Raw genomic sequence first — 27,587 nt, 5'->3', positions numbered from 1 at the left:
TTGCTGGACAAGCTTAATTCAGACTGTAAGGTATGCTGCTATTAATAGCCAAAACTATTTTATTCATGGGGCGAAACCTCATCCATCCAACCAAGTAGTCACGCAATTTAACATGCAGCGAACAGTTTGAACGCTTGTCAAAGTATAACAGCACAGCTCCTATCGTAGCAGAACGGTACCCACGCTGTTACGATCGTCGCGTATGTTTCATGGCTCCTAAACCGCAGCTTAGAAATAGAGGATAATACTAAATAAGGTCACATTAGTGATTGGAACATTCGGAAATACACAATTGATCTCCGAGGCTGATTGTAGGCTCAAATATGCGCGCACACATCGCGCTGCGTGTTCCGTCCACCTCAACGCCAGCAGAAATTCCGGCCGTGACGCCTTAAACCACTTCAGCAAGTCTCACAGAACCATTTACCACGTAGAAGACGCACGTCATACTAAACAGATTGCACGACCGCGAAAACAAACGCCAGAACCTACCGCCGAGCGTATACCTGCAATGCAAGAGACCGCTTTCACCCAAGCCAGTATGGCGCTGCTCATAGGCGGCGCCACTGCGTTCACAATATGGCGGCGCCTACGAAAAAACGGTCTATATATAAAGGTTGGTTATATTCCGCAAATTTTTCTATCACCTGATTGATAGTGTGAATATGGTCTATTGTTGAATAGCCTTTACGGAATCCTGCCTGGTCCTTTGGTTGACGGAAGTCTAAGGTGTTCCTGATTCTATTTGCAATTACCTTAGTAAATACTTTGTAGGCAACGGACAGTAAACTGATCGGTCTATAATTTTTCAAGTCATTGGCGTTCCCTTTCTTATGGATTAGGATTATGTTAGCGTTTTTCCAAGATTCCGGTACGCTCGAAGTCCTAAGGCATTGCGTATACAGGGTGGCCAGTTTCTCTAGAACAATCTGCCCACCATCTTTCAACAAATCTGCTGTTACCTGATCCTCCCCAGCTGCCTTCCACCTTTGCATATCTCCCAAGGCTTTCTTTACTTCTTCCGGCGTTACTCGTGGGATTTCAAATTCTTCTAGACTATTCTCTCTTCCATTATCGTCGAGGGTGCCACTGGTACTGTATAAATCTCTATAGAACTCCTCAGCCACTTGAACTATCCCATCCATATTAGTAATGATATTGCCGGCTTTGTCTCTTAACGCATACATCTCATTCTTGCCAATTCCTAGTTTCTTCTTCACTGCTTTTAGGCTTCCTCCGTTCCTGAGAGCATGTTCAATTCTATCCATATTATACTTCCTTATGTCAGCTGTCTTACGCTTGTTGATTAACTTCGAAAGTTCTGCCAGTTCTATTCTAGCTGTAGGGTTAGAGGCTTTCATACATTGGCGTTTCTTGATCAAATCTTTCATCTCCTGCGATAGCCTACTGGTATCCTGTCTAACGGAGTTACCACCGACTTCTATTACACACTCCTTAATGATGCCCACAAGATTGTCGTTCATTGCTTCAACACTAAGGTCCTCTTCCTGAGTCAAAGCCGAATACCTGTTCTGTGGCTTGATCTGGAATTCCTCTATTTTCCCTCTTACCGCTAACTCATTGATCGACTTCTTATGTACCAGTTGCTTCCGTTCCCTCCTCAGGTCTAGGCTAATTCGAGTTCTTACCATGCTATGGTCACTGCAGCGCACCTTGCTGAGCACGTCCACATATTGTATAAAGCCAGGGTTAGCGCAGAGTATGAAGTCTATTTCATTTCTAGTCTCGCCGTTCGAGCTATTCCACGTCCACTTTCGGCTATCTCGTTTGCGGAAGAAGGTATTCATTATCCGCATATTATTCTGTTCCGCAAACTCTACTAATAACTCCCCCCTGCTATTCCTAGTGCCTATGCCATATTCCCCCACTGCCTTGTCTCCAGCCTGCTTCTTGCCTACCTTGGCATTGAAGTCGCCCATTAGTATACTGTATTTTGTTTTGTCTTTACCCATCGCCGATTCCACGTCTTCGTAGAAGCTTTCGACTTCCTGGTCATCATGACTGGATGTAGGGGCGTAGACCTGTATAACTTTCATTTTGTACCTCCTATTAAGTTTCACAACAAGACCTGCCACCCCCTCGTTGATGCTATAGAATTCCTGTATGTTACCAGCTATGTTCTTATTAATCAGGAATCCGACTCCTAGTTCTCGTCTCTCCGCTAAGCCCCGGTAGCACAGGACGTGCCCGCTTTTTAGCAATGTGTATGCTTCTTTTGGCCTCCTAACTTCACTGAGCCCTATTATATCCCATTTACTGCCCTCTAATTCCTCCAATAGCACTGCTAGACTCGCCTCACTAGATAACGTTTTAGCGTTAAACGTTGCCAGGTTCATATTCCAATGGCGGCCTGTCCGGAGCCAGGGATTCTTAGCACCCTCTGCAGCGTCGCAGGTCTGACCGCCGCCGTGGTCAGTTGCTTCGCAGCTGCTGGGGACTGAGGACCGGGGTTTGATTGTTGTGTTCATATAGGAGGTTGTGGCCAAGTACTGCACCAGGGTGGCCAATCCTGCTCTGGTGAGGGAGTGCGTTACCGGTTGTGGTCACCGGGATCAGGCCACACTCCAGGCCTGTTTATGCAATTTTATCAACACGCGGATTTTTTTTTTTTAGTCCGGTGGAAAATTGCGTGGCACCGGGATTCGAACCACGGACCTCTTGCACGTGAGGCAGGTGTTCTACCTCTACGCCACCGCTGCACCGCGCAATTAATTATATATACAAGTGAAGGCATTGTCGCTATATCGCGCTGTCAGTTCAATGGCCGATAGCGCAGGGTTCGGTCGAACTATGGTCGGCACACTGATTTTGTCGGTGTTTTTGACAAGAAAGCTCATCGCAAAGCGACAACTCGCACTCGTCGTTGTCGCCTTGGTATGACAAAATGCTTTCAGGGACGCATTTCACTGAATAGTCAGTCAATTGTTGACGTGGGCGTCTTGTCGGTCTCGTATTGAACCAGTGTTACCACACCTTAAACGAGTACATAAAAGTCAGGCACGCCCTGCCACCACCAGCACGTGAGGACTGACGCTGCAAGAAGACTTCATTAGCAACGTGAAGTGTAACGCACGGGTTTTTCATTAAATTTGCTAGCCATCAATGAAAGGCGGCAACTACCTGGCTCACAGTTCAGTCCAAACCTCTTGCACGAAGCCCTGGCCGCTTTATGTCTTAAAGTGGAAATGCAGTCTTACGCTATGCACGTTTTCGGCACTGCAACGACATCGAGCTGCCAGCAGAGTTTCAAAGTGGTACATGGCACGACGAGTGTTTGCAGTGGTGTGCATCCGAGCTCTTATTCTTTTCTTTTTCTGGGGGACTTCCCAGCGCGTGGCGATGCACACGACCCTTCCATAACTTTTTGCGGCTAATCTGCTAGGGCAGGGCGCATGCATCGTCACGCCATGAAACAGGCAGATTGCTTCAGAAGAACTTCAGTTTGGCCTAGTTGGTGTTTACTGCATATCATATTGACCGCAAATAAAGATGTTGACAGCGGAAGAGTTGTTTGTGTTCTCTTCCGCTGTCCCCGTCTTTATTTGTGGTCAATATGATATGCAGGCAGATTTCCACACACCGTAGTCAACTGTAGATCCCTGTCGCGTGTATGTGAGTATGTATGTGTGTGTGTGCACGTGTGTGTTGGGAAGGGGGAGATCCAGTTAAGTTGGCTGCGTACACCGGATGGTGGTTTCCGCTGCACAAACAGCAATTCAAAAGCAACTTTCCCATCCCACGCACTCCAACCGGCTCCTGACGCTTACAAAGAAGCTCTTGAAAGACCGCAGCTTTGTGGAGAAACTCGGGCATTGCATTCCTCAGAGGTTTACTTTGTCAGCTCAAGGATGGAGTACAGTATAGATTCATTGATACGTTCCCATTACGTACGTTTTCCCAGCGGCAACGTTTGCAGTCGAGAACACAAAAAATGATCCAATCAAGTCATGCTTATTTTTTACTAGTTCATACGTTCCCAAAAACACGATTTTTCAGCACCAACGTTCAGCACATCGCCAAACTGCGATCGTGTGATACGTTTTCTGGCCACTAGATCCCATGTAAACAAGAAAATGTGCGAGGTGTGTGCGATCAAGAACAATGTATAGGTGCCCGCCAAGGCAGCTTCAGCGCAATACTCGCCTGCCCGTCCACATGAAAACGCCAGCGCGCACTTAGTTTCTCATTTCAGTACCAGCAAATCACCTCCGGGGTCATTGCATGAGGACATGACAGCTATCACCACCAATAACATTGCGATAAGCATCTTCGCCTACCTGTTTCACAGCACGTGGCACCGCTGGTAAGCGTAGAGCACGCTTTTAATAGGCGATAACTGAAACCCACCACCGTTCCCTGCTGCAGACTGCGATTGTATATGTTTTCCGACTGCTAGGTCCCATGTGAACAAGAAAATGTGTGAGGCGCATGCAATAGAACAGTACACAGTCGCCCATCTCACGTAAAAAGAATGGTGCACACAGTTTCTTATTCCGGTACCAGCAAATCTGCACCCAGGTCATCGCATGCCATATTCACAGCTATTGCCGCCAAACCTATTGCGATAAACATCTTCACCTATCTGTTTTACAGTACGTTGTACGTGTGGCATTGGTAGCATGCTTTTAGTAAGTAAGTAAGTAAGTGCTTTATTCCCATATACAACATACATTTGAATATGGACAGGTCTTGAGGAAAAAAGCTGCGTCAGCAGCTTGACTAAGTCCTAAAACCCATTTTATGGCAGCAGCAGGGGGGAAAACAGTGCATATGGAAATGATAACAATTAAGCAGAAAAGGGCGAATAAATTAACGCAAAAGAAACAAACACAAAATTGATAAACACAAACATTGATTAGTAGGCGAGAATCCAAATGCGCTGCCATTCCCTGCTGCAGGCGGCGCGACATGGGCATCCCATTTCACTTTGGCGGCATTCTGCATCACCCACCAGCTTGATTTCGTTTCGGTTTCCCATCAGCCACTTAAAACACCAAGCAATAAGAAAACAACAAAACGCGTCCCGGTCCACCGGGGCACCACCAGCTCGATGTGCATCGGTGTCTCGTGCCGCAATGATCCGCACAATGCTTTGCATTTCGTAGATGTCAACGATAGTTGAGTGTGTAAAATTTTTGTTACTTCGGATCATACGTTTTCCTGATTAGTATGTTTTTTCTCGCAGTTTTTTCTTCCAGAACATATGAACGAGGTTCTACTGTACTACTGGGGTACTACTAGGTGCAGAGGAAGGGGAACGTGCTTGCGATGATCGAGCAGCTAAACAAGCAGACATTCTTTCTGACTCTCAGCATGTCCGAGCTGCACAACGAGTGCCTGCTTGAAGTCATCAAAAGAGTTAAAAAACTGGTCGAGGTGTGCGCCGCCGCAGGATTGATGCCATGGCCAGCTACCAGGGAATTGCTTTGCATAACTTTCGATTCCAACAGTATGTGGGATCTGCACAATTCTTTTTAAGCAATCAATAACTGGTGTAAAAATAATATTGATAGTATTACTTTTGAGAGCACTATCAATAGTATTATGGTATTTTGCTATTGACACCGGGAGAGCGAAGAAGGGCCAGAAGGGCCAACGCTGGGGTTGTTACACAACCCCAGCGTTGTGTAACATTTTTCTTTCAGAAATGGACCAAGTATTGCACCATGTGTTACCAGCTAACAAAGTTTCAAAAGTGTTTAGGTATGTAGATGATTTTTTAATTATTTTAACTAAGGACGGGAGTCAACTCCGCAGAGGTTGTGGCTAATGTTTTATCCATTTTTAGACAACATGGAAAAGGCTTGGATTTTACACATGAACTGCCGCAAGGAAACGTTTTACAGTTTTTAGCATTGAGTTCGGTAAGGATCATGCATGTTCGTGCTATGCACCACGTGCAAAGAAAGGGCTTCTGCCATTCCACTCAGCGCATTCGAAATTGGTGAGGAGAGGAATAGCGTCACTCTGCCTTGAGTCCGCGCTCAGGAAGTCGTGTGTTCACAAGATGGCATTGAGTTTCGACAATCAATTGGCTAGGCTGGCTTCAGCTGGGTTCCCTGGTTCGCTCCTAACAGGAGTAGCCGAAAGCCTCTTACAGAAAATGAAGAGAAAGGCAATGAGAGCTGGAGCAGAGGCCCCTCAGCAAGAGGTGAGACCGGTGGCTGTGCCGTATGTGCACAAGGCGGCCCACAATCTAAAGAAGGTAGCGAGCAGACATGGCGCCCCGCTAGTGTTTTCAGCCCCAAGGAAGCCCGGAAGCCTTTGCTCCCAAATCGTCAAAAGAAAAGAAAAAAGAAGTGAAAAAGGCTGTGGAACCAAACATGGGCGACCTTTCATGAAGTGTGCCGAAGAGGTTGTCTACGAGATCCCCCTTTCGTGCAGTCGTTCCTATATAGGTCAGACCGGGCGCTGTGTTAATGAGCGTGTCAGGGAGCATGAAAGAAATGTTGAGCAAATGAAAGAGGGCCCAAATTTGCCTAAGCACATCGGGACCTGTCCCTCACACTCTTGTGAACCAAGTTTTTCAGACGTGCGGATTCTTGCCCGAAGTAAAGATACTAGAGCAAGGGAACTGGTTGAAGCCTATCACATAGGCAAGAAAGGCAGCTTGTGCGTTAGCGATACTTCGATAGCATTATATAAGGCCGAGACGAGGTTTCTTGAGCGTGTTGTGCCATGAATATTTGATTAGATGCGTGAATGAATGTTTGCTCTGTGCGCATGTGTTGACTGACAGTATATATGTGCCTGCGTTCTGTAAATAAAACAGTTGCGAGTGGCGCCATGTCCCGTTCTCTTCTCTTGTGTGTGTCTGTTTATTTGGCGTCTTCATATTTTATAATGAAGTAACACATAGTTCATACAATTGAGAACAGTGAAATGGTGTCTTTTAAAGTGCTTACATGCGGTATGCTGAGCGAGCAAACCTTATTGATAATACTATCAATATCAATACTATGCTACCAAGAGTACTATCAATATTGTGCTATTGATAGTTTCGCATCAACACTTGGTGCTCCTGCTTCGTCTCATTTGCAGTGGAGGTCTTTGATTTGACTACACGAAGTTCTTTAAAGGGAAACTTGAGAGAGAAATAATTTGTACTGCACTGGTAAATTACCCTTCTACAATACGAAAAAAGGAACTACTCTAACTGTGACAGAAAGCTCGATAAGCCGGAAAAGATGCAGAAACGAAAGACCGGTAGCAATGCCATCTATATATTTATGCAGCAACTTGCCACGAGGCCGAATTTTGAAGGCGTCTGCTCTAGCTTATTTCTTTTTTTAGGAGTAAAGATTGGCTAAATTCTTTCATTTGGCTAAATCAAAGATGAACTTATAGAGATCCAAGAACATTTAATAAGCTACAATGGCTCAAATACAAAAAGATATTTAGAAATATGTGACATGATCTGCACTGGGCTTGTGAAGCAAAATTTTAAAAATGAAACTCCGACCTTGATTCTTTCTTCCAGTCAACCTATTACCCCGATATTTATGAAAGCAGAGTTTTGAAAGAATATACTTAATCAGTCTATGGTAACAATAAAATTCAAACAGCGCTAGACGACAGGATCAGAAAGAGGAGACAAACACGGCGCTGAACTTCCAACTGATTTATTTGAAGTAAGAAGTCAATTTATACGTACAAAAACTGGGCACGCATGCACCCGGTCATACATCGAAGATCAGATACAAATTCCGGACAGCCAACATACGCACGCGAAGTACCTGCCTTGCAATCTACCCTTTATGCAGCAATGCCATTTCTTTAGCTGACAAGATTAGAGATGTTTTGCTAACACAACTATTAGATTTTCTGATGATATGGAATGCTTCAGCGACTTCTCTGGTAGTCTTGTCACTATGAAAAAATAACAATTGTGTGTCGTCAAAGAAAGGTACGCATCTGCAAGAACTGCAATGCTTTGCCAGGTTAGTGTCTTTTTTGTCCAGTGAATTGGCATGCTCCATTAGTCTAATATTGATGCAACGGCCTGTCTGGCCTATGTAAGTTTGACCACAAGATAAAGGAATTTGGTAGACAGCGCCCTTCTTGCAACTGATGTACTTATTGACATGATTTACCTTGCCTGCCGCATTCCGTTTAAAGCCTTTCTGCTTCCTCTGAACCACTGCCCCTAATTTACCCAGCTTCATCGGAGCAGAAAAAACGACCCTCAGGCCATACTTGGTCCCTACCCTCTTAAAACGATGTGACAACGCGTGCTCATAAGGCACGACTACAACTTTCTTCCCCGCAACATTTTCTTTGGGCTGTTCCGACTTCTTACTTCAAATAAGTCAGTTGCAAGTTCAGCGCCGTGTTTGTCTCCTCCTCTTTCTGGTCCTGTTGTCTAGCGCGGTTTGAATTTTATTGTTACCATGGAACACCAACTCGCCCAATCCGCTGCCCTTCTTAATCAGTCTATACTGGTTTAGTGTTTTTCTTGCATGTTCCCCTTCAATGTATTCCCAGATAGACAAGCATATACGAGTCGACTATCATGACGCGGCTGCTAGAGCCAGGCATCAAGGCCGCAGTCCTGTGCTGTGCAAGGGAATGCACACCCTGTGCATTCCCTGTGAATAGCACACCCTGTGCAGCACTAGAGCAAGCCCATCCTGCCGCCACACTCCGTGCCAAGGTTGCATCCAGGCTTGGCTCTTAGAAAAAAACCTGCACTTGGGCATCAGAGGTGCACTCTGAAGGATTGCACTCTGCGCCTTTTGTCCTACACATTGAGCTCCATATTGAGCATACAGTAAAACCTTGTTAATTTGACCCTCGATATTTCGCAAAATCTGATCATTCTGACTTGTCCTCTGGTCCCCGCAGGCATATGCATCATTTAATGCAATCAAAGGTGGTCCTCTCAAACACTTCTCTAAAAAATTGTGCTTGATCACTTGGCAACACCGACTATCTCCCTAAATTATTTTTGACCATAAAGCAAGAATTCTCTGCTATTTATTAGAAGTTCCTACCAACTACTGAAACACTGTGGAAATAACCAAAACGTGATACTAATACTTTTGCAAAATGCTTCAATAGTGCGCGTTAAAAATGAAGCTTTGCAAAAAGGTGGCTGGTTGGTGATTATTTAAATTGATTGTTTGTTTGGTTATCATTTAAACGAGAAAAAAAAAATCCTTTTTAGGTTGCAATTTGCAGGAAGGAAGGAAGAATGGACCAAGTGCTCAGTGAGAATACTGTGACGGTTACAAAGTACAGCGACAAAAGAGCATGTGAAATTCATGAGGCTTTTCTCATTTGCAATTCAGGTGCAAATGTATGTGTGAGTGTACCTTCTATTAACTTATCAGATAATGAGTATCAGTATCTCTTGGGATGATGCTTGCTCTTGCATATGTGCCTACGCAGTTATTTCACCCTCCACTTCTCCTCCCTTTATGTTCGGTTTCAGTTCTACTAGGAAGAAAGCATCAATAGAACAAGGATTTCACTCTGCTTCCTTGGGTGCTTTCCACTAAAATGCTGTTTTGGAGCAAGATGGCTCAAAGGACCGGTCTTGGTACTTTTTGGTTGACTGCCACAGCCATTCCATAACTGTGGCAAGCATTCCTGTGTTCTCACTTTTTCTTCTCCATCACCTTCATGCCTGGCCAGTCACGCATTTTCCAAAATCAAGCATTCAATCAGCCTATCTCTCAAGTAGCAAAAGTGCTCTTTGAGCTTGGTGTCTTCCATTTGGGATCCTCCTGGAGCCATGTACAGGTTTGCTTCACCACTGCCATGTTGTGAGCCACCCTCCTGTTGTGAGCCACCAACCCATCCTTGTTACCATCCTCTGGGATGATTACCAGCCACAGCCCAAGTATTCACTGGACTATGTGGTGCTGACATTGAAGACTGCCTCAATAATAACAACCGTGTCAGCTACCTTAAGCTGCTGGGATGATACGTACAAACTGCCAAATATTGCATTTTACCTGAGCAATGCTGCAAAAACATGGTTTCTCAAGCATAACAGTCACATTCCCAACTGGCCCTTCTTCGCTCTCCCAGTGTTAAAAGACATAGCATCAGGATATTTGGAGTGCATTACTATAAGGAAACCCAACAAGCATACACAGAGTTCAGATGAACACAGTAAAACCTTGTTAATTTGGAAAATCGGATAATTCGGACCTGTTGTCTGGTGCCGGTAGGCATCTGCATTATTTAATGCAATCAAAATCTCACAAACCCTTTGAGGGTAAATGACGTAAATATACGGTGCCAGGAACAAGTCCAAAAATGGTCGATGCCGTATATTTACGGCGCCATCTGTACGTTTAAAATGCGCGCCAATTTCCTAACTTTTTCTTTTCTGTCATGTGCTGTCACTATGTGGAAATACAGAATGTATTTCGCGCGCATCCCTCTCTCGGTTTTTGTTGCACGGTTTGTTTTAGAGCTAGTCTGTTCCCGCGCGTCTATATACTACCACTCGCGTATTGGTGCGCGGGCGGGCGGCGGTTTGGGTTTCTTCCACAGGCAGTTTGGGCTTCTGGCGCTTGCAAAACTGATGGCTATCTCGTTGCTAATTGCTCAAAGGGTGCTCACAGGGGTGCACATAGGAAGGATGCCACCATGCATGCGTTTCCGTTGCCCCCTTTTTTTTTTTTTTTTTGACTCTAGCGAAAACTAATGGCCTCTGGTTGGCCATGAGATGTAGATTAGCGGAAGTTTGTCACACATGCTTTTTTAACAGGCACACAACCACACAGTTTTCTTGCGTGCACACAGCTATGCAGTTCGATTACGCTATGGATGTACATATTAGTCTAATAGCAGGAACATTTGAGTCTTGCGAAATATTCTTGCATGCGCATTTTCAAGGCCTTCAACTATGTGTACAAAAATGCATTAAATTTTTAATTCTTATAAGTTTATTTCCTTTTTTATTGTTGTTATTCATGAAGAGTACATATTTACCAACGCAAAATATTATTTTCTCACTTTACGGTCACCCTAGAAATATTGCGGTAAGGTTTTTTCGATATAAGTCCCTAAGAAGAATTGGAATCTGCAATAAAAAAATCGACCCTCAAAGGGTTAATTTGGATGGCTACACTTGGGTGAATTTGGACAACTTTCGGAGCTTGGTCAGCGCCGTAAATATGCAATACAAAGGAGCGAAAATGGCGCTAGCATCCAACTGAAACAAAGCAGCACAGTTCGGATCGCCATAGTCATCAGTGGAAATCAAATGTGAATGACAATTACACTGGAACACTTCATTCCTATATGTGAATTTAAGGCCTTTATTCTTGCAAGTACTGCCGCGCATAACACCCCATAGGCCGATGCCTTCATGACTGCATAGTCGCCATCCATCACTATGTCGACAGCCACCAACGTCCACAGTGGTGACGGCAAACAACCGCTTCTTTTTCAATCGGTGCACATGTTAGCTCTGTGCCTTCAGAACTGCAAGGCCGCCGTCCACAATCGTGTTGATAGCAGTCACGATTTCTTCCACAGTGGTTGCAGCAAAACGCACATTCATTTGAGCTAGGTATGCACATCAGCCACGTGCATCTTCTTCTTCAATCGGTGCACGTGTCGCCTGTGTGCCTTCAGAATTGCAAGGTCGCCGCCCATGATCGTGTCGATAGCGACCACAGTTTCTTCCACAGCGGGTGCAGCAAACTGTACTTTCGTTTTGACTTGATATGCACATAACTTCATAACTGCACATGCCTTCGTAACTGCATACTCGCCGTCCATTACTGCGTCAATAGCCACCACGGCGTCAACAGTGGCTGATGGTGCAGCAAACTGTACTTTCGTTTTAACTTGGTATGCACATGACTTCATAACTGCACATGCCTTCATAATTGCATACTCGCCGTCCATTACTGCGTCAATAGCCACCACAGCTTCAACAGTGGTGACGGCAAACAATAGTTTCTTTTTCAATCGGTGCACGTGTTGGCTGTGTGCCTTCAGAACTGCAAGGTCGCCGCCCATGATCTTGTCAATAGCGGTTACAGTTTCTTCCGCAGCTGCAGCAAAACGTACATTCGTTTTGACTTGGTATGCACATCAGCCATGTGCCTTCATAACTGCATACTCGCCGTCCATCACTGTGTCGATAGCCACCATGGCGTCCACAGTGGTGACGGCAAACAATAGCTCCTTTTTCAATTGGTGCACGTGATGGCTGTGTGCCTTCAGAACTGCAAGGTCGCCGCCCATGACCGTGTCGATAGCGGTCACGGTTTCTTCCGCACCGGTTGCAGCAAAACGTACATTCGTTTTGACTTGGTATGCACATCAGCCATGTGCCTTCATAACTGCATACTCGCCATCCATCACTGCGTCGATAGCCACCATGGCGTCCACAGTGGTGATGGCAAACAATAGCTCCTTTTTCAATCGGTGCACGTGATGGCTGTGTGCCTTCAGAACTGCAAGGTCGCCGCCCATGATCGTGTCGATAGCGGTTACAGTTTCTTCCGCAGCTGCAGCAAAACGTACATTCGTTTTGACTTGGTATGTACATCAGCCATGTGCCTTCATAACTGCATACTCGCCGTCCATCACTGCGTCGATAGCCACCATGGCGTCCACAGTGGTGACGGCAAACAATAGCTCCTTTTTCAATCGGTGCACGTGATGGCTGTGTGCCTTCAGAACTGCAAGGTCGCCGCCCATGATCGTGTCGAAAGCGGTCACAGTTACTTCCGCACCGGTTGCAGCAAAACGTACATTCGTTTTGACTTGGTATGCACATCAGCCATGCGCCTTCATAACTGCATACTCGCCGTCCATCACTGCGTCGATAGCCACCATGGCGTCCACAGTGGTGACGGCAAACAATAGCTCCATTTTCAATCGGTGCACGTGATGGCTGTGTGCCTTCAGAACTGCAAGGTCGCCGCCCATGATCTTGTCAATAGCGGTTACAGTTTCTTCCGCAGCTGCAGCAAAACGTACATTCGTTTTGACTTGGTATGTATCAGCCATGTGCCTTCATAACTGCATACTCGCCGTCCATCACTGCGTCGATAGCCACCATGGCGTCAACAGTGGTGATGGCAAACAATAGCTCCTTTTTCAATCGGTGCACGTGATGGCTGTGTGCCTTCAGAACTGCAAGGTCGCCGCCCATGATCGTGTCGATAGCGGTCACGGTTTCTTCCGCACCGGTTGCAGCAAAGCGTACATTCGTTTTGACTTGGTATCCACATCAGCCATGTGCCTTCACAACTACACACTCGCCGTCCATCACTGCATCGATAGCCACCAACGTCCACAGTGGTGAAAGCAAACAATAGTTTCATTTTGACTCGGTGCATGCGTCGGTTGTGTGCCTTCAGAACTGCAAGTTCGCCGCCCATGATCGTGTCGATTGCAGTCACAATTTCTTCGGCAGCGGTTGCAGCAAAACGTACCGTATAACGCGGAATATAGGTCGAGGCAGAATATAGGTCGACCCCCTCACATTGAAGCAAAGAAGTCAACATAAAAATTATGAGCCACAATACTTCGTTTTATTTAGTGGTGCCGCCAGACTCATCACCTGCTCATTCGTTTGAGCTGTCTGAACTCTCGTCCAAAGACGACTGCTTTTCACTGGCTGCGTCCCACAATATGTCATCCTCGGTGCCGTCCAAGGAGTTGCTAATGCAACACTTCTTGAATGCCCGCACCACCATATCGTCGGGCAGCGAGCGCCAAGCCTGCGACACATATGTGGCCACAGTGGCAAGAGGCAGCCTGCGCAGCCGGCCGGTTGGGGTCGCCGGCCATCCACTGATTATATTGTTCATGGACATGGTCTTTAAAGGGCTTGTTGAGCACGACGTCCAGTGGTTGAAGTGTTGATGTCATGCCTCCCAGAATGACGGCGAGTTCCATCCTCCCGTCGCGGAGTGCCTGCTTCACACCTGCGGTCATTTGTCTGCGAAAGGCATCCAAGACGAGCATGCTTGGACACCGCACGAGTGTGCCGAGTCGCCGATTCCAGACGGTCTTAATCCAATTGAGCGTGAGGGCCTCGTCCATATAGCCCTTTTCATTCACGTAAACAACATCCCGCGGGAAAGCCTCTTTCGGCAGCGTCTTCCTCTTAAATATTATGTATGGGGGCAGCTTTCTGCCATCTGCAGTACACGCGAGCATCACCTTGAAGCGCGAATGGTCGTTCCCCGTAGAAAGAAGCTTGACTTCTATTGCGCCGCGTTCGCACACTATGGTGGGCGACAGCATGTCGAACCACACCGGCGTTTCATCCGTGTTGCTGATCTGTCCCAACATGTAGCCATGCTGCTGCAGGAGATGGATAACATAGCGCTGGAATTCGACCAGCTTGTCCTCGTATGCCTCTGGCAGCTTCTGGCAGATTGATGTGCGCCGTCGAAGTGTAAATCCCTTGCGTCGCATGAAGCGACGATCCCAATAAATGGAGCCCTTGAATTGTTCCTTGGGCAGTCCGGATTCTCGGGCGATCTCAATAGCTTTGATGCGGATGAGTTCTGCTGTCACTGGCAAAGATCTGGCACGATGCTCGTGGACGAAATCATTCACCCTGTCTTTGAGCTCCGTGTGCACCACGCCACAGAATAAAAAACCGTGCGGCGCCCGCGAGTTGGGCCGCCTCGGTCACCAAGGGGGCGATAACGATGCGGATGCCGAAAGGTCTGCGCTCCTACATGTTGCCAGACGACTATTCATGTTGTGCCAAGGGCCGGTATATAAGTCAAGGGGTGAACTTTTAGTAATATTTTTTTTAAAAAACCTCGACCTATATTCTGCACTATACGGTACATTCGTTTTGACTTGGTATGCACATCAGCCATGTGCCTTCATAACTGCATACTCTCCATCCATCACTGCGCCAATAGCCACCATGGCGTCCACAGTGGTGACAGCAAACAATAGTTCCTTTTTCAATCAGTGCACGTGTTGGCTGTGTACCTTCAGAACTGCAAGGTCACCGCCCATGATCCTGTTGATAGCGGTCACAGTTTCTTCCGCAGCGGTTGCAGCAAAACGTACATTCATTTTGACTTAGTATGCACATCAGCCATGTGCCTTCACAACCGCATACTTGTCGTCCATCACTGCATCGATAGCCACCAACGCCCACAGTGGTGAAAGCAAACAACAGTTTCGTATTGACTCGGTGCACGCGTCAGCTGCGTGCCTTCAGAACTGCAAGGTTGCCGCCCATGATCCTGTCGATAGCGGTCACGGTTTCTTTCACACCGACTGCAGTAAAACGTACATTCGTTTTGACTTGGTATGAACATCAGCTGCTTGGATTCATAAACGCATAGTTGCCATCGATGACTGCATCAATAGCCACCACAGCGTCCACAGTGGTCACAGCAAACAGTAGTTTCTTTTTCAATTGGTGCACGTGTTGGCTGTGTGCCTTCAGAACTGCAAGGTTGCCATCCATGATTGTGTCGATAGCGGTCATGGTTTCTTTCACACCGATTGCAGCAAAACGTACATTCGTTTCGAATTGGTATGCACATCAGCCACTTGCCTTCATAACTGCATGCTCGCCATTCATCACTGTGTCGATAGCCACCAATGTCCACAGTGGTGACAGACAACAATAGTTTCAATTTGACTCCACGCGCGTCGGCTGCGTGCCTTCAGAACTGCAAGGTTGCCGCCCATGATCGTGTCGATAGCAGCCACGGTTTCTTTCGCAGCGGTTGCAGCAAAACATACATTCGTTTCGACTTGGTATGCACATCAGCCACTTGCCTTCATAACTGCATGCTCGCCATTCATCACTGCATCAATAGCCACCAACGTCCACAGTGGTAAAAGCAAGCAATAGTTTCATTTCCAATGGGTGCACGTGTTAGCTGTGTGCCTTCAGAACTCAAGGACTGCTTTGGTATTAAAAACGGTTCCTTACCGAGAAACATAGCAGGGTAAAGAGGGATGTAATAACAGTATGCAAGAGGAAAATGTTTCTTTCTCTCAGCTTCCGCTTCCCAACACTACGTGCAGGACAGTCAGCCCCTCGCCACATCAACCACAGATTGGCGGTTCATTTCCAGTAAGCAGAAAATTGTGGTTACCAAATGTGTGCCCTATTTTGAGGCGACAGAATAAGACATCTGTTCGCCGAGATTTTGTTGGGGAGGGCCAAAAACTGACCTGTGGCTCTATAACGTGCAGTTTATTATTTGTTTCTGCATTCCACATGCGCTGGCAGTGTTGTCGCAGTTTCCTTCTGAAGAAAGGCCTCAGATCTGTGACAGGGACAGCAGCAGTAGGAAAAGTGGTTAGTGATGTGAGTGATGTGGCCATCTTGTCAGCTAGCACATTACCCTCGATGCCCCTATGGCCAGGCGCCCAGCGTATTACTATGTGTCTATGTGATAGACAAATATTGCATAAGAGCTAGTAAAGTTCAATGAAAACAGGATTTGTATGCTTTTGTAAGGAAATTAACGCTTTTACAAGATTTAACGAGTCTGTAAATACTATTGCTCTGTCGAGTTTTAATTTATTTATGTGTTTTACTGCAGACAGTACTGCACAGGCTTCTGCAGTGAAGATACTTGTTAAAGGATTCAATACGTCAAATTCAGAAAATGAGGAGCCAACTGCAGCAAAAGATACGGCAGAATGATTTTTACGCGTCTGTGTAGAATTCGCTGCAGGAGTACTTTGATTGAAGTTCCCGGAAATGCATAGCGATTTCGAGGTCAGGTGCGTGCTTTGTGACCTCTACAAGGGATATGTCACAATCTATCACCTGCCACCCCCATGGTGGTAATAGCTTAGCTAGAAGTATTAGGCGATATTCGAGAACTGGGACATCGATTTCCATGCTAAGTTCTCTTGCACGCAGTGAGAAAGGAAGCCTCATAGAGGGTCTATTCCGAAACAGTGTTTCACATGTCAAGTCGTTACCGGTTGTGAAACATTGATGTTCCTTATTAGAGCAAACCTTGAGAAAATACGTTAAGCTGATGTATGTTCTCTGAAAATGGAGTGACCACTCATCTGACTTGACGTATAGACTTTCGACAGGGCTTGTTCTAAATGCGCCAGTGGCCATACGAATACCCAAATGATGAACGGGGTCTAACATTTTAAGGGCCCCTGAAACGGTTCGGACAAATTTTGCAGACGCGTAGGGTACAGCTGAAGTAGATCATTCGCACAATTTAAGTGAAGCGTTACCTATTAATGGAGCTACAAGCGATTACAAGTTACCCTGCTCCCTAGCCATGCTTTTCCTCCTCAACTCGTTCACCGAGCGATCGGGGCTAAGCTCCACCTTCACTGGTTCTGCGTCACGATGCGACGTCACATCATCCACTTCCAGTTGTTTTGGAGCCCGCCTCCGCCCACGCGAAACCTCTCCACTAGCCGCTTGGCCGTGGAGCCCAAGCGAGAGCTATCGAAGCAGCGTGTGTTGCGAGCATTCTGTCGCAGAGCCGAACGTGTCAGGTGTTCTGGTAACCACACACTAGCTGAACCTTTCGACGGAACGATGGAGGCATAAACTCAAGCTGATGAAGGAACTTCAGCATAGACGTACGTGAGCTGCCTGATCGGTCTCCACAGTCCAGCCACCCGTTGGCGCAGAGCTTAACGAGCCAAAGAAAGAGCTAATATTGTTCTAAGCAAGTGTAAAACATTTTAAACATTTACAAAAACAAAGTGTTAACGATTACACTCCTGCAAAAAACTAACTCCAGCAGCAAAGAATGCATTTTGTTACTGCAACTGTGTCTGGTTGAGCTCTATGCCACAAGGTGGCTGCACCGTGCAGACCATTCACATTTGCACTTCTGTTCATCCCATGGAAGGGGACACGGTCAGGCCCGGACAAAAAAAGGAACTGTTCAATGAGACGACCTCGCGCATCGATACAAGAGTCTCCCCACAGGCTGCTGTGTGCATTGAAATCACCAAGAACAACATAAGGTTCTGGCAATTAATCTATAAAGAACTGAAATTCATGTTTGTTTAATTTGTAATGTGGGCGTATGTAAAGCGAGCAAATAGTGATAAGTTTGTTTAGCAGAACAACTCGAACCACCACTGCTTCAAGGGCCATTCGTAGCTGTAAACATTGACACGCTATGCTTTCTTGAATTACAATGGCAACACTGCCTGATGATGCTATCGCATCATCGCGATCTTTGCGAAATGTAACATACTGTCGAAGAAAGTTTGTGTATTTTGGTTTTAAGTGTGTTTCCTGTAAACACAGCACTTTTGGATTGTGTTCGTGGATGAGTTCTTGTACATCATCAAGGTTTCTCAGAAGACATCTGACGTCCCATTGAATGATTTGTGTATCCATATTTAAAGTAAATTGGTGCTGTGTATACAGAAACAGAAGTGATGCATTAGATTACAGAGCTCTTTCGAGGCCCTGTAACCGGGGCTTTGCCTTTTCTGAAGCGTTCGAGGGAGCCTCGCCGCTCCTTAGGCGCTTGGTGCGCCATGAGGATAGGTGCGTCCATTGCCTTTTGTGAGGGGCCGGACACGCGCTCTTGCAAGCTGGAAGTTTTTCGGGAGAGTCTCACCTCGGAAGGCAAGACCACTGCACCCACCAGTCCAGAGGTCGATGGGGCTCCCTGTGAGATTTGGCTGCGCTGGCTGTTGCCAGTGCTGGAAGGGGTCGGGGAGGCCAGGGCAGCCTTGGCTGCGCCTACCTCCGGGGCGGCATCGGTCCTGCGGGATCGCTGCGTGTAGCACAGGTTGCCGCAGATAACTCTTGTGGGGCCGGCAACCCAAGGGTAGCCTGGCCTGTTTGCTGGTTTGATGGAGTAGGCTTACCTACTTCCACCCTGGGGCTAGGAGCCAAAGTACCTGCTCGCTGCATGCGGGCTGTGCACTTGGCAATGGCCGCTGCGACGCTGCCCCCCGACGCGCCACATCAGCATAAGATGTGCTGTGGAAAGGCGAGCACCTCTTCCGGGCATCCTTCAACTAAATTTTTGCTTTGCCTTTGAGGGTGATTATTCCTTTTTCTTTCTTCCAGTTCGGACAGGAGCGTGAGTAGGCTGGATGGTCACCACTGCAGTTCACACAGTGGGATGTGCCACTGCAATTGTCGGAGGGGTGGCCCTGGACTTCACACTTTGTACAAGTTATTTGACCACGGCAGCTGTGCGAGCCATGGCCGAACCTCTGACATTTGAAACATCGTCTGGGGTTTGCGATATTGGTCGCACATTTAACCTGATGTATCCTGTTTCGATGGTTTCTGGCAGTACGCTGGATGCAAATGTTAGGACAAGATGCTTGGTGGGGATTTCCTTGTTGTCTAGTCTAAGTATAATACATTTTACATTAGTGACATTTTGTTCTTTCCACCCTTCCAGGAGTTCAGCTTCTGTCAAATCTTGGAGGTCTGCCTGTGACACGACTCCCCATGAGCTATTCATTGTTCGGTGTTGTGTAATAGAAATTGGTAAATTACCAAATGTCACAAGACTGCCAAGCTTCTCGTACTGATGTTTCTGAAGGATCTCAAGAAGAAGGTCCCCGCTAGCCATTTTCGTTACTTTATAACCTGACCCTATGGCTTCGGTTAAAGATTTTGCAACTATAAAAGGGCGAATTAAATCTGGCCCGTTTTTCGGAGTTCTCGCTGTGCACAACATGGTATTTCGGATAGGTCTCTCTCTCTTGTTCTGTTGAAGCATGTGGTTAGGTCATCGGTGCATCCCCTCTTTTGAGGGTGACGATCAAGTATGCGGGGAAATGCGGGTGTTCCAATAGTACCTTCTTTTCTTTTCGGTGGCAATGGCAGCCACCCACCACGGAGCCCAACTAGGGGACGCTGCAGCACTTAACGGGTAAGGCTGCAGACGCCAACCGTACATTGCCACTATAACCTAATATATTATACCCAAGGGAGGGCACATACACAAGGTTAACCCTAGCCGCCTAGGAAAATTAGGAAGTGACAGAAGAGAAGAGATGAAAGGACAGTAAAAGAAAGAAGATAGGAAAGAAAAAGGTTGAAGAGGTGGACAGGAAAAGGCGACTGCCGATTTCCCCCGGGTGGGTCAGTCCGGGGGTGCCGTCTACGTGAAGCAGAGGCGAAAAAGGTGTGTTGCCTCCACCAGGGGGCCTTAACGGTTCAACACCTGGCATTGGCTCAACCCCCAGGATCCCCCTTTCCCCAGACACAGCTAAGCCGTGCAAGGCTACACGCGGGAGGGTCCGACCCTTATGTGCTCAGGTTCGTGGTGTCGCAACACACCAAACGCCTGCTGACGCAGACACCCCTGCGGGGTGGACAGGCGATCTGCTGGCAAACAGCTCACTGGTGAAAAATGATCGGGATACATATATGTGTATGGGGTAGTGAAAAGCATTTCTAAGATAAAGACAAACGACGTTACTGAGCTGCAATACAGGCTGCGAGGCCCTCGCCCCTGCGAGTGCTAATCAGTCATGAGGTGACAATAATTGCAGCTTCTGCACTGCTTTTATGCAATATCGAAACAGGATTTGCTGATTCACTCAGTAAACAAAAGTGTGTCGACGTAGTAAGCATTTGTTTTTTTAATACCCTCGATATCTTGACATTCAATTAATTCAGATATGTTCTCAGTCCCATGAAATCCGAATTAACGAGGTTTCACTGTACCTTGTATACTGAAAATGTTTTATCTCTTTGCAGATGCGTCAGCAGTGATGTGACAAAGGCTGAATGCATCCCCTACATCCAGAAGGGTATCGGTTCCACTGCCTTGAATGTCCTTACTCTCCAGAATATGATTACCGTTGTGACATCACTATGACCTGTCAGCATCTTGGCCAATCTTTTAGCCTTCCATAAACCTGTAGCAACACACTCACTTTACCAGTGATAGCAACTCTGATCCAAAGCAAGAGCTTAATGGGCACATTACCCATCAGTGCCCTGTCTCCATTAGGGTTGCCAATGGTTTTGAATTTACTAGTTGGAAAGTTCTGACCTTTTAGTAAATGTTCCAAGTCCTAACGTGACACAGTTGGGAGGGTTAAATGTCTTGATTTTTGCCTTTTCTCTGGTGAATACAATCAATAAACCAGATTTCCTTTTGTAATGCCTCACTGTTTGGTTGCTCTTCTCTTTTTTGTTATAAACATAAAGTCTGTTCCATTTTTGTAGTCTAAGTTTTACTGTAGGCCCTGACCATTCACAGTACCTTTATTTGTTTTGGTAGCCATGTTAGCCAGGCAACTACAGCAGTTTTCTTGTATTAAATCGCTACATGGCAAGATTGAAAAAAATTCTGAAACTGTTGCATGTAGACAAGCGGCTCCGCTGACAGGGTCTTGGAATGCTAGTCAATTCTTGTTTTTACACCACTTCTACCGGGTTCCATGTCAATGTCAAAGAATTGCCGCCCATAACCTCTGGCCTCCCTATGGTGTCGCCCACAATGCGCTGGATGCTTATGTTTGGATAGGTGGCTTTGTAGTTGCCCATGACTATCCCCACTTTTGTTCTTCTGTCGCAGCATTTGGCATCAGGGAAAGTCAACATGCCTGCGCCTTCTTCAGGGCACTGACATGGTTTAATGACAAAGCCTCAAGTGAGCTCCTGGTCTTTTCCAGTGGTTATAGTGTGAGAGTGCTCTGTAAGCTTTTGCATAACAAAATCACTCGTAAGGAAGCCTTCTATTCCGCACCTCACACAGGCGAAGCTTTGGACACTGCAAGGCATTGCATATTCCTCTAGTGTAAACCTTTGATGGGAAATCCCAATGCCCGAGTAAAGAAAATGGTGTTCTGCACACCCTATAGACTTTCCAAATTCAACATCATGCCATTGAGTCTCTGCAACACTCTGGCTACATTTGGATGAATTAGTTACATGTGGCTTCATAGCCTCAAGTAGAAAACTTGCTTTTGCTACCTGGACTGCCAGTTAAACTACCAAGGTGTTGGGATGCAGATCAAGAAATATTTTTTTTAGAACTGAAAGCAACTTATGCACCACGAAATACTTTCTGCAATCCTGGCTGCGTTTGTTACCAAAGCACAAAGGTTGCAGAGTGCATTTACTAAGCAGGTTCTTTTTCTGAATAATAAATATAACTGCAAGTTCTGCAGTGCGCAAGCATTCTTCGGTGCCATGTTTATCTTACCATCTGGAAAGGGGAAGATCTGTGTCAAGTTTGCCTCCCCCATGAACAGGTTGACCAGGAATGAGTTGGACTCCTGAAAAACAGCACATTCAAGCACTGCTAACATTCCCCAACAGCTGTGACATGACTGAGATGCTTGTAAAGCACTGTCAGCTTCTCAAACAAATGTAATTAAATTTGTTGAATTAAAAAACATGCTAAACTTATATTAATTACTGGAAGCAGAATTTCAATTTAAGGCTTCAAGTATTTTCCAAAAGCTGTTGAACAGAGTAAATTTCAACAAATCCGAAGCACAAAAGTTTACAACTAGCTATCGGAATTTGATAAGCACTAGAATCTCGATACAAATGAATGTGGATACAAGGAATCATCAAATATAACGAAGCAGATATTAAATTTCGGTGGTCGTGCCTTAGTTCAATGGAGAGTGACAAAACCAAAAATGTGGGAACTGACATGGTATCAGTTATAATGAAGCACATTTTTGTTTGCATGCGGCTCAAGATATTCTGGTAGGAAAAATGTCACATACAATCACCGACTGATTTTCAGACCTGCATACCTGTGACACTGCCACCTGCCCCCAGCACCGATGTGCTACAAAGGCAACCTGAACTTATGATGCCACACGGTGGGCAACAGTGCAAGCATGTTGGCTGTGTTTCCACCGTGTCCATTTGGGAGCAAACTGCAACTTTATTGGTCGATTCCCAACAAAGCAGTGCCGATTAGTCTTAGTGGCCTAGGCAGCATGGCCCTGCAGGGTAGCCAGATTGGGCTATTAATAGAAAACTTGGCTACTTTTGCCTCCTTCGCCACAGAAAATTTTTATTTGGCCACATGATATTTCGGCTACTTACCACCTTTGGACAACATGCAAAAGCTTGAATTTACCTCAAATATTAGCAGCACTTCTCTGCTGTGCAGGCATGTTTCGTCGCCTTCACAAATGTATGCTGTTTTAGAAGAACTTTCTGTGGGCCTAGTTGGTGCATACTTGACAAAAATTTTTAAAGCACGAACAACAAAATTTCCTGTAAGCTTGTACACAAAAGAGCTTGCATACCTCGACTCGCATATGAATTAGGTATTTCTTGTTCATATAATCATATTCTTGGATTGTAGCGCAAAGTGACACACACACAGACTAGAAGAAGACAGGACGAGCGCTAACTCTCAACTAAGTCGTTATTGAAACTATCAACATATATATAAGTGACTGCAAATACCATGGCGTACAAACATGACAAGGTCTAAAGACCACCAGTTAAACATATCTAGAGGTAGGGAAGCCAAAAAAAACCAAACAACGAAAGATTGATACACATGCTGAGAAGATATTGAAATTCACTTTCTAACAGAGACATTGTTACGTGGCCAACACAAGTCTCCCCTAATCTTTTGAATTGAAATGCCTCAATTATTTCCCATGTGGTTTGGCATTTGTGTTTTGAAAGGACTTTCCTGTCTTCAAACAAAGGTTTACAACCACAACTGAAACAATGCGATGCTAGATGTGAAGCATTTGGGTTGTTAAGTGATTGTTTGTGTTCTTTTAGCCTGACAGTGATACACCTGGTGCCCTGTCCAATGTAAGCTTTCCTGCACTTGAGTGGAACCTGATAAACTATACCAGTGTTACAGGGCACTAAAGGGGACACATGCCTAACCTCGCAATCATTTTTTCTTCTCTTGCCCCACTGTTCAAGTTTCCCATTTATCATAGGGCCCATCATAGACAATTTGCAGGAGGCCGAGAAAACTGTACTGATGCTATATCTACTGGTCATGTTCTGTAAACCATGTGACAACTTATGTATGTAGGGCACCACAGCAAACCTTCTTTCCCTTTTCTGTTTTTTTTTTTGTTTCTTAGCAGCACTTTTTACCGGTTTCAAAAGCTTTTCACAGTTATATCTCTGTTACAAAGCGACTTTCAATATCTTCTCAGCATGTGTGTCAATCTCAAGTAGTGCCTGTTGTTGTTTGGTTTTTTTGGCTTCCCTACTTCTTTATATGTTTAACTGATAGTGTTTAGACCTTGTCATGTTTGTATGCTATGGTATTTGCAGTCACTTACATATATGTTGATAGTTTCAATAAAGATTTAGTTTAGAGTTAGCGCTCATCCTGTCTTTTTCTAGTCTGTGTGCGTGCCACTTCGCGTTACAATCCAAAAATTTGTTACTGTGCCACCTCGTCCAACTTTCTATCCTTTTTCATACAATCATATCTTGTGTTTTTTCCATAAACACATCTGCGCATGTGCCTGTGACATATTTAATGTCGACATTGTCGAATAAACAGTTGAAAGTAGCACCTGTCCTGTGTTTAACCAAGCTTTCATTTGTGCCATGTATCTTGCCTGCACTTTAAAAATATCTGCCAAGCATGCTGTTTCGCTGTGCACAGGGTGCGGCTGTTACCGCTCAGTTTCCTGGGTTGTGCAGCACGGCCATGGCTGTCTGCTGCCCAAGAACGTGCATGTGCTTCAAAGGGGGCAAGCTGCCTCTGCAGCTGCCAGTTAAACAATTTTGTGACCTGCAGTTCTTTACAGACCAAGTGGATGTGCAGCTTATTTTTAGCAAGACTCGACTGCCTCTAGCACACATTTCCATAGATATGCAACAGAGACATACTCTGTGCAATGCCCCTTTCTTTGTTTTGACCAAGCAGCAGATTAGTTTTGGCTCTACTTTTCGCAACAATCTCGCATAGCAAATACAGAACAGCCAAGCCAAGCATCATAAAGAAAAATAATGACATCCTTCTTTAGGAAATTTTCTCGTTTTGCTTTGGAAACATATTTCAGTTGCCCAGCTGTCTCATGCCAAAATTTACCACCTCACACATGCACACCTACTCACACCATCTGACAACAAAGAAAGAGGGGGGGCTCACACATGGATGGGATGGGATGGGATGGGATGGGATGGATGGGATGGATGGATGGATGGATGGATGGATGGATGGATGGATGGATGGATGGATGGATGGATGGATGGAAGGAAGGTAGGAGCGTCCCCTTTGAAACGGGGTGATCAAGCCCAGCTTTTTATTTTTGTTTAACTGTGTTGTAAGTTATTAAAATTCGCCATTTTTTTTAAATACGTCTTCCTACACTTTTAACCTTATGTCACTTCTGCTTTTGAGCCACCAATCTTCCGATAGCATTTTGCTAATTTCCACCGCATATTTATTTACATGACTATTGTTACCTCTAAACCTTAGGGCCTCAGGAAACGTGACTGTGCCTGCATCGACATCACAATGGATTTGCTGTGCATGTGGGCTGCCCTCTAGTGGCAAATTTAAAACATAGCTTTTCCATGTGGTAATGTTTTGAAACAATTGTTTTTCTGTGCCAGCGAATTTCAGATCATAAGGAGCACTGACACATATTTTTGACATTTTACGAATTCTATGACATGCATCACACATACAAGCATAGCGCTTTGCAAGTACAAAGGTTGGGAAACAGTGAAATATTTAAACTTTCTACTAAAGTTCTTCTCTTCATGACATAATAGTTCTACGGAAACCTGCAAGGTGGGGAGAATTATTGAAAGGAAAATGAGACATCCACCCAAACGTAGCAAATTACTACAAAGGGAACCCAAGCGGGTTCCTTGAAAGAAAAAGCCTCGCTGTTGAAGATGAAGAAAAATTCGTCCTGGTCCGGGACTCGAACCCGGGACCACCGCCTTTCCGGGGCAGCCGCTCTACCATCTCAGCTAACCAGGCGGCTAGCAGATGGCAGGACGAAGTCAAATCCATCAACAAGTCGAAGCAAAGGCAAGAGTTTGACGTAATAGTTTTGCAGAAACGTGCAAGGTGGAGAGAAGTAATAAAGGAAAAATGAGACATCCACCGAAACATAGCAAATTGCTACAAAGGAAATGCAAAGGTTTCAAAGGTTTCTTTTGTAGCAATTTGCTACGTTTGGGTGGATGTCTCATTTTCCCTTTATTAATTATTCTCTTCAAATCTGTCAACATTTTCATAGTGTCATGACACAGAGTAAAAATTAATTGAAAGAACAAGACTGCCACATGCATGTGGCAGCTTCAGCAATTCCCTACCCCTCCTGGGTATCGAAAGTGATTCGTAGAAACAGGTACCGTAGAGTGAAGGATTTAGGGCTTTCTGACAATTGTGCCAGTGCTTTTGAAGAGCTTGGGCCTTCATTTTGAGCAAAAAAAAAGTCGGAAATGTCACCTCCGTGCTCCTTAAAAAATTGCGCTGTCAAACTGCTTTGTGTCACTATGGGACCATCTGCTGTGAATGATTTTAGTTGTGTAACACAAACACCATATGCTCCTTGGTGCTTATGGGCATGGCTGTTCTGTATGTTGTTGCGTGCCCAGTCGCTACTCCTACACAACTGTCCGTTCTTTAGAAGTTGGGCAGTTTTCTCTGTTGCCTCCCATTTCGGGTTTGGCTATTTTTTGGCTAAATTTGAAATCCGTTTGACAGTGTTTTGTAGACACTATCTGGCAACCCTGTGGCCTAGATGTGTCAATGGCGAGTAGACTGCAATGACGACTGAGTGCAAGGTAACGTGCACTAGGCACTCGGTTGGCCCAGATGAAAGAGTGACTGTCAGAAAAGGATTGTGTCCCACATTCAATCCCTAGACCAGCACAACTTTTACGCTGAAGTTGCTAAGGGAAGTATGGCTTTCATGTGGCAGTGGTGAAAGCCAACGGCGACCTGCGGCCACATCATCACTATCAAACAGCAAGGCAGCCTGCAGTGGACCAGAGTGTTTTGCATAAAAGCACAGCTAGACGCCATCAATGTGCCATCACTAGCCACACAACACAGCTCTACTAAGTCATTGGAAAATGCAGCTAGACATGGGGCGTCAACAGAGCTGGCACAGCATGCGCCAACATGCATCAGATGTAATGGAGGCCCGATACAGTGAAGCATTTGAAAAAGCTCAGATATAGCAAAAGAATTGCGCAAGAGTGTTTGCAAAGTTCTTGCCAGATTTTGGGCAAGGGCAAGACAAACAGAAGCTGTGGCAGCTGCTTAAAGCTTTGATGCATGGTATGCTCGGGTTGGCATACATCTGCAAATGTCTGAAAGGAAAGGTTTATTTTTTTTATTTTGAACTGTAAAGCTTTCTTTTTTGAGAAAAACATGTGTTTTCTTCGTAGCTTTGTGCTACTGTCAGGTGGATGAATATTTTCGCTTTCATGTCACAGTATTAAAATATGCCTGTTACAACACTGAACTTCTCAATCTCTCAACACAAACTAACTATTCTTTTTTTTTGTGCAATGTTCTTGTGCAAACTTTTTTGTGCTTTTCACTAGCTTAATAAAATGTTTAGGAGCATCAAAAACATGCTGCATAATGTTGAGGGTGCAGCAGATACAGTGTGCCTATAAACACTGTTGAAAGCCTTGGCATGCAACACATTGTCGAATACACAAAGTAAAAAGAAAACCC

At 45.5% G+C, this 27,587-nt stretch overlaps 1 protein-coding gene across 1 annotated transcript in view; it reads right to left on the bottom strand.

Moving 5' to 3' along the window:
• LOC126539741 (very long-chain specific acyl-CoA dehydrogenase, mitochondrial-like) overlaps window positions 1–27,587 on the bottom strand; it is a 250,060-nt gene that overhangs the window by 175,180 nt on the left and 47,293 nt on the right. Inside the window, exon 3 of the mRNA XM_050186588.3 lies at window positions 22,125–22,197. Within this exon, the coding sequence (XP_050042545.1) occupies window positions 22,125–22,197 (73 nt within the window). The remainder of the gene's footprint in view (window positions 1–22,124; window positions 22,198–27,587) is intronic.

This window comes from Dermacentor andersoni, chromosome 2 (genome assembly GCF_023375885.2).
Source record: "Dermacentor andersoni chromosome 2, qqDerAnde1_hic_scaffold, whole genome shotgun sequence".
NCBI lineage: Eukaryota > Metazoa > Arthropoda > Arachnida > Ixodida > Ixodidae > Dermacentor > Dermacentor andersoni.
Note: the sequence above shows the minus strand (reverse complement) of the source record. Positions and strands in the feature narration are given on the sequence as shown.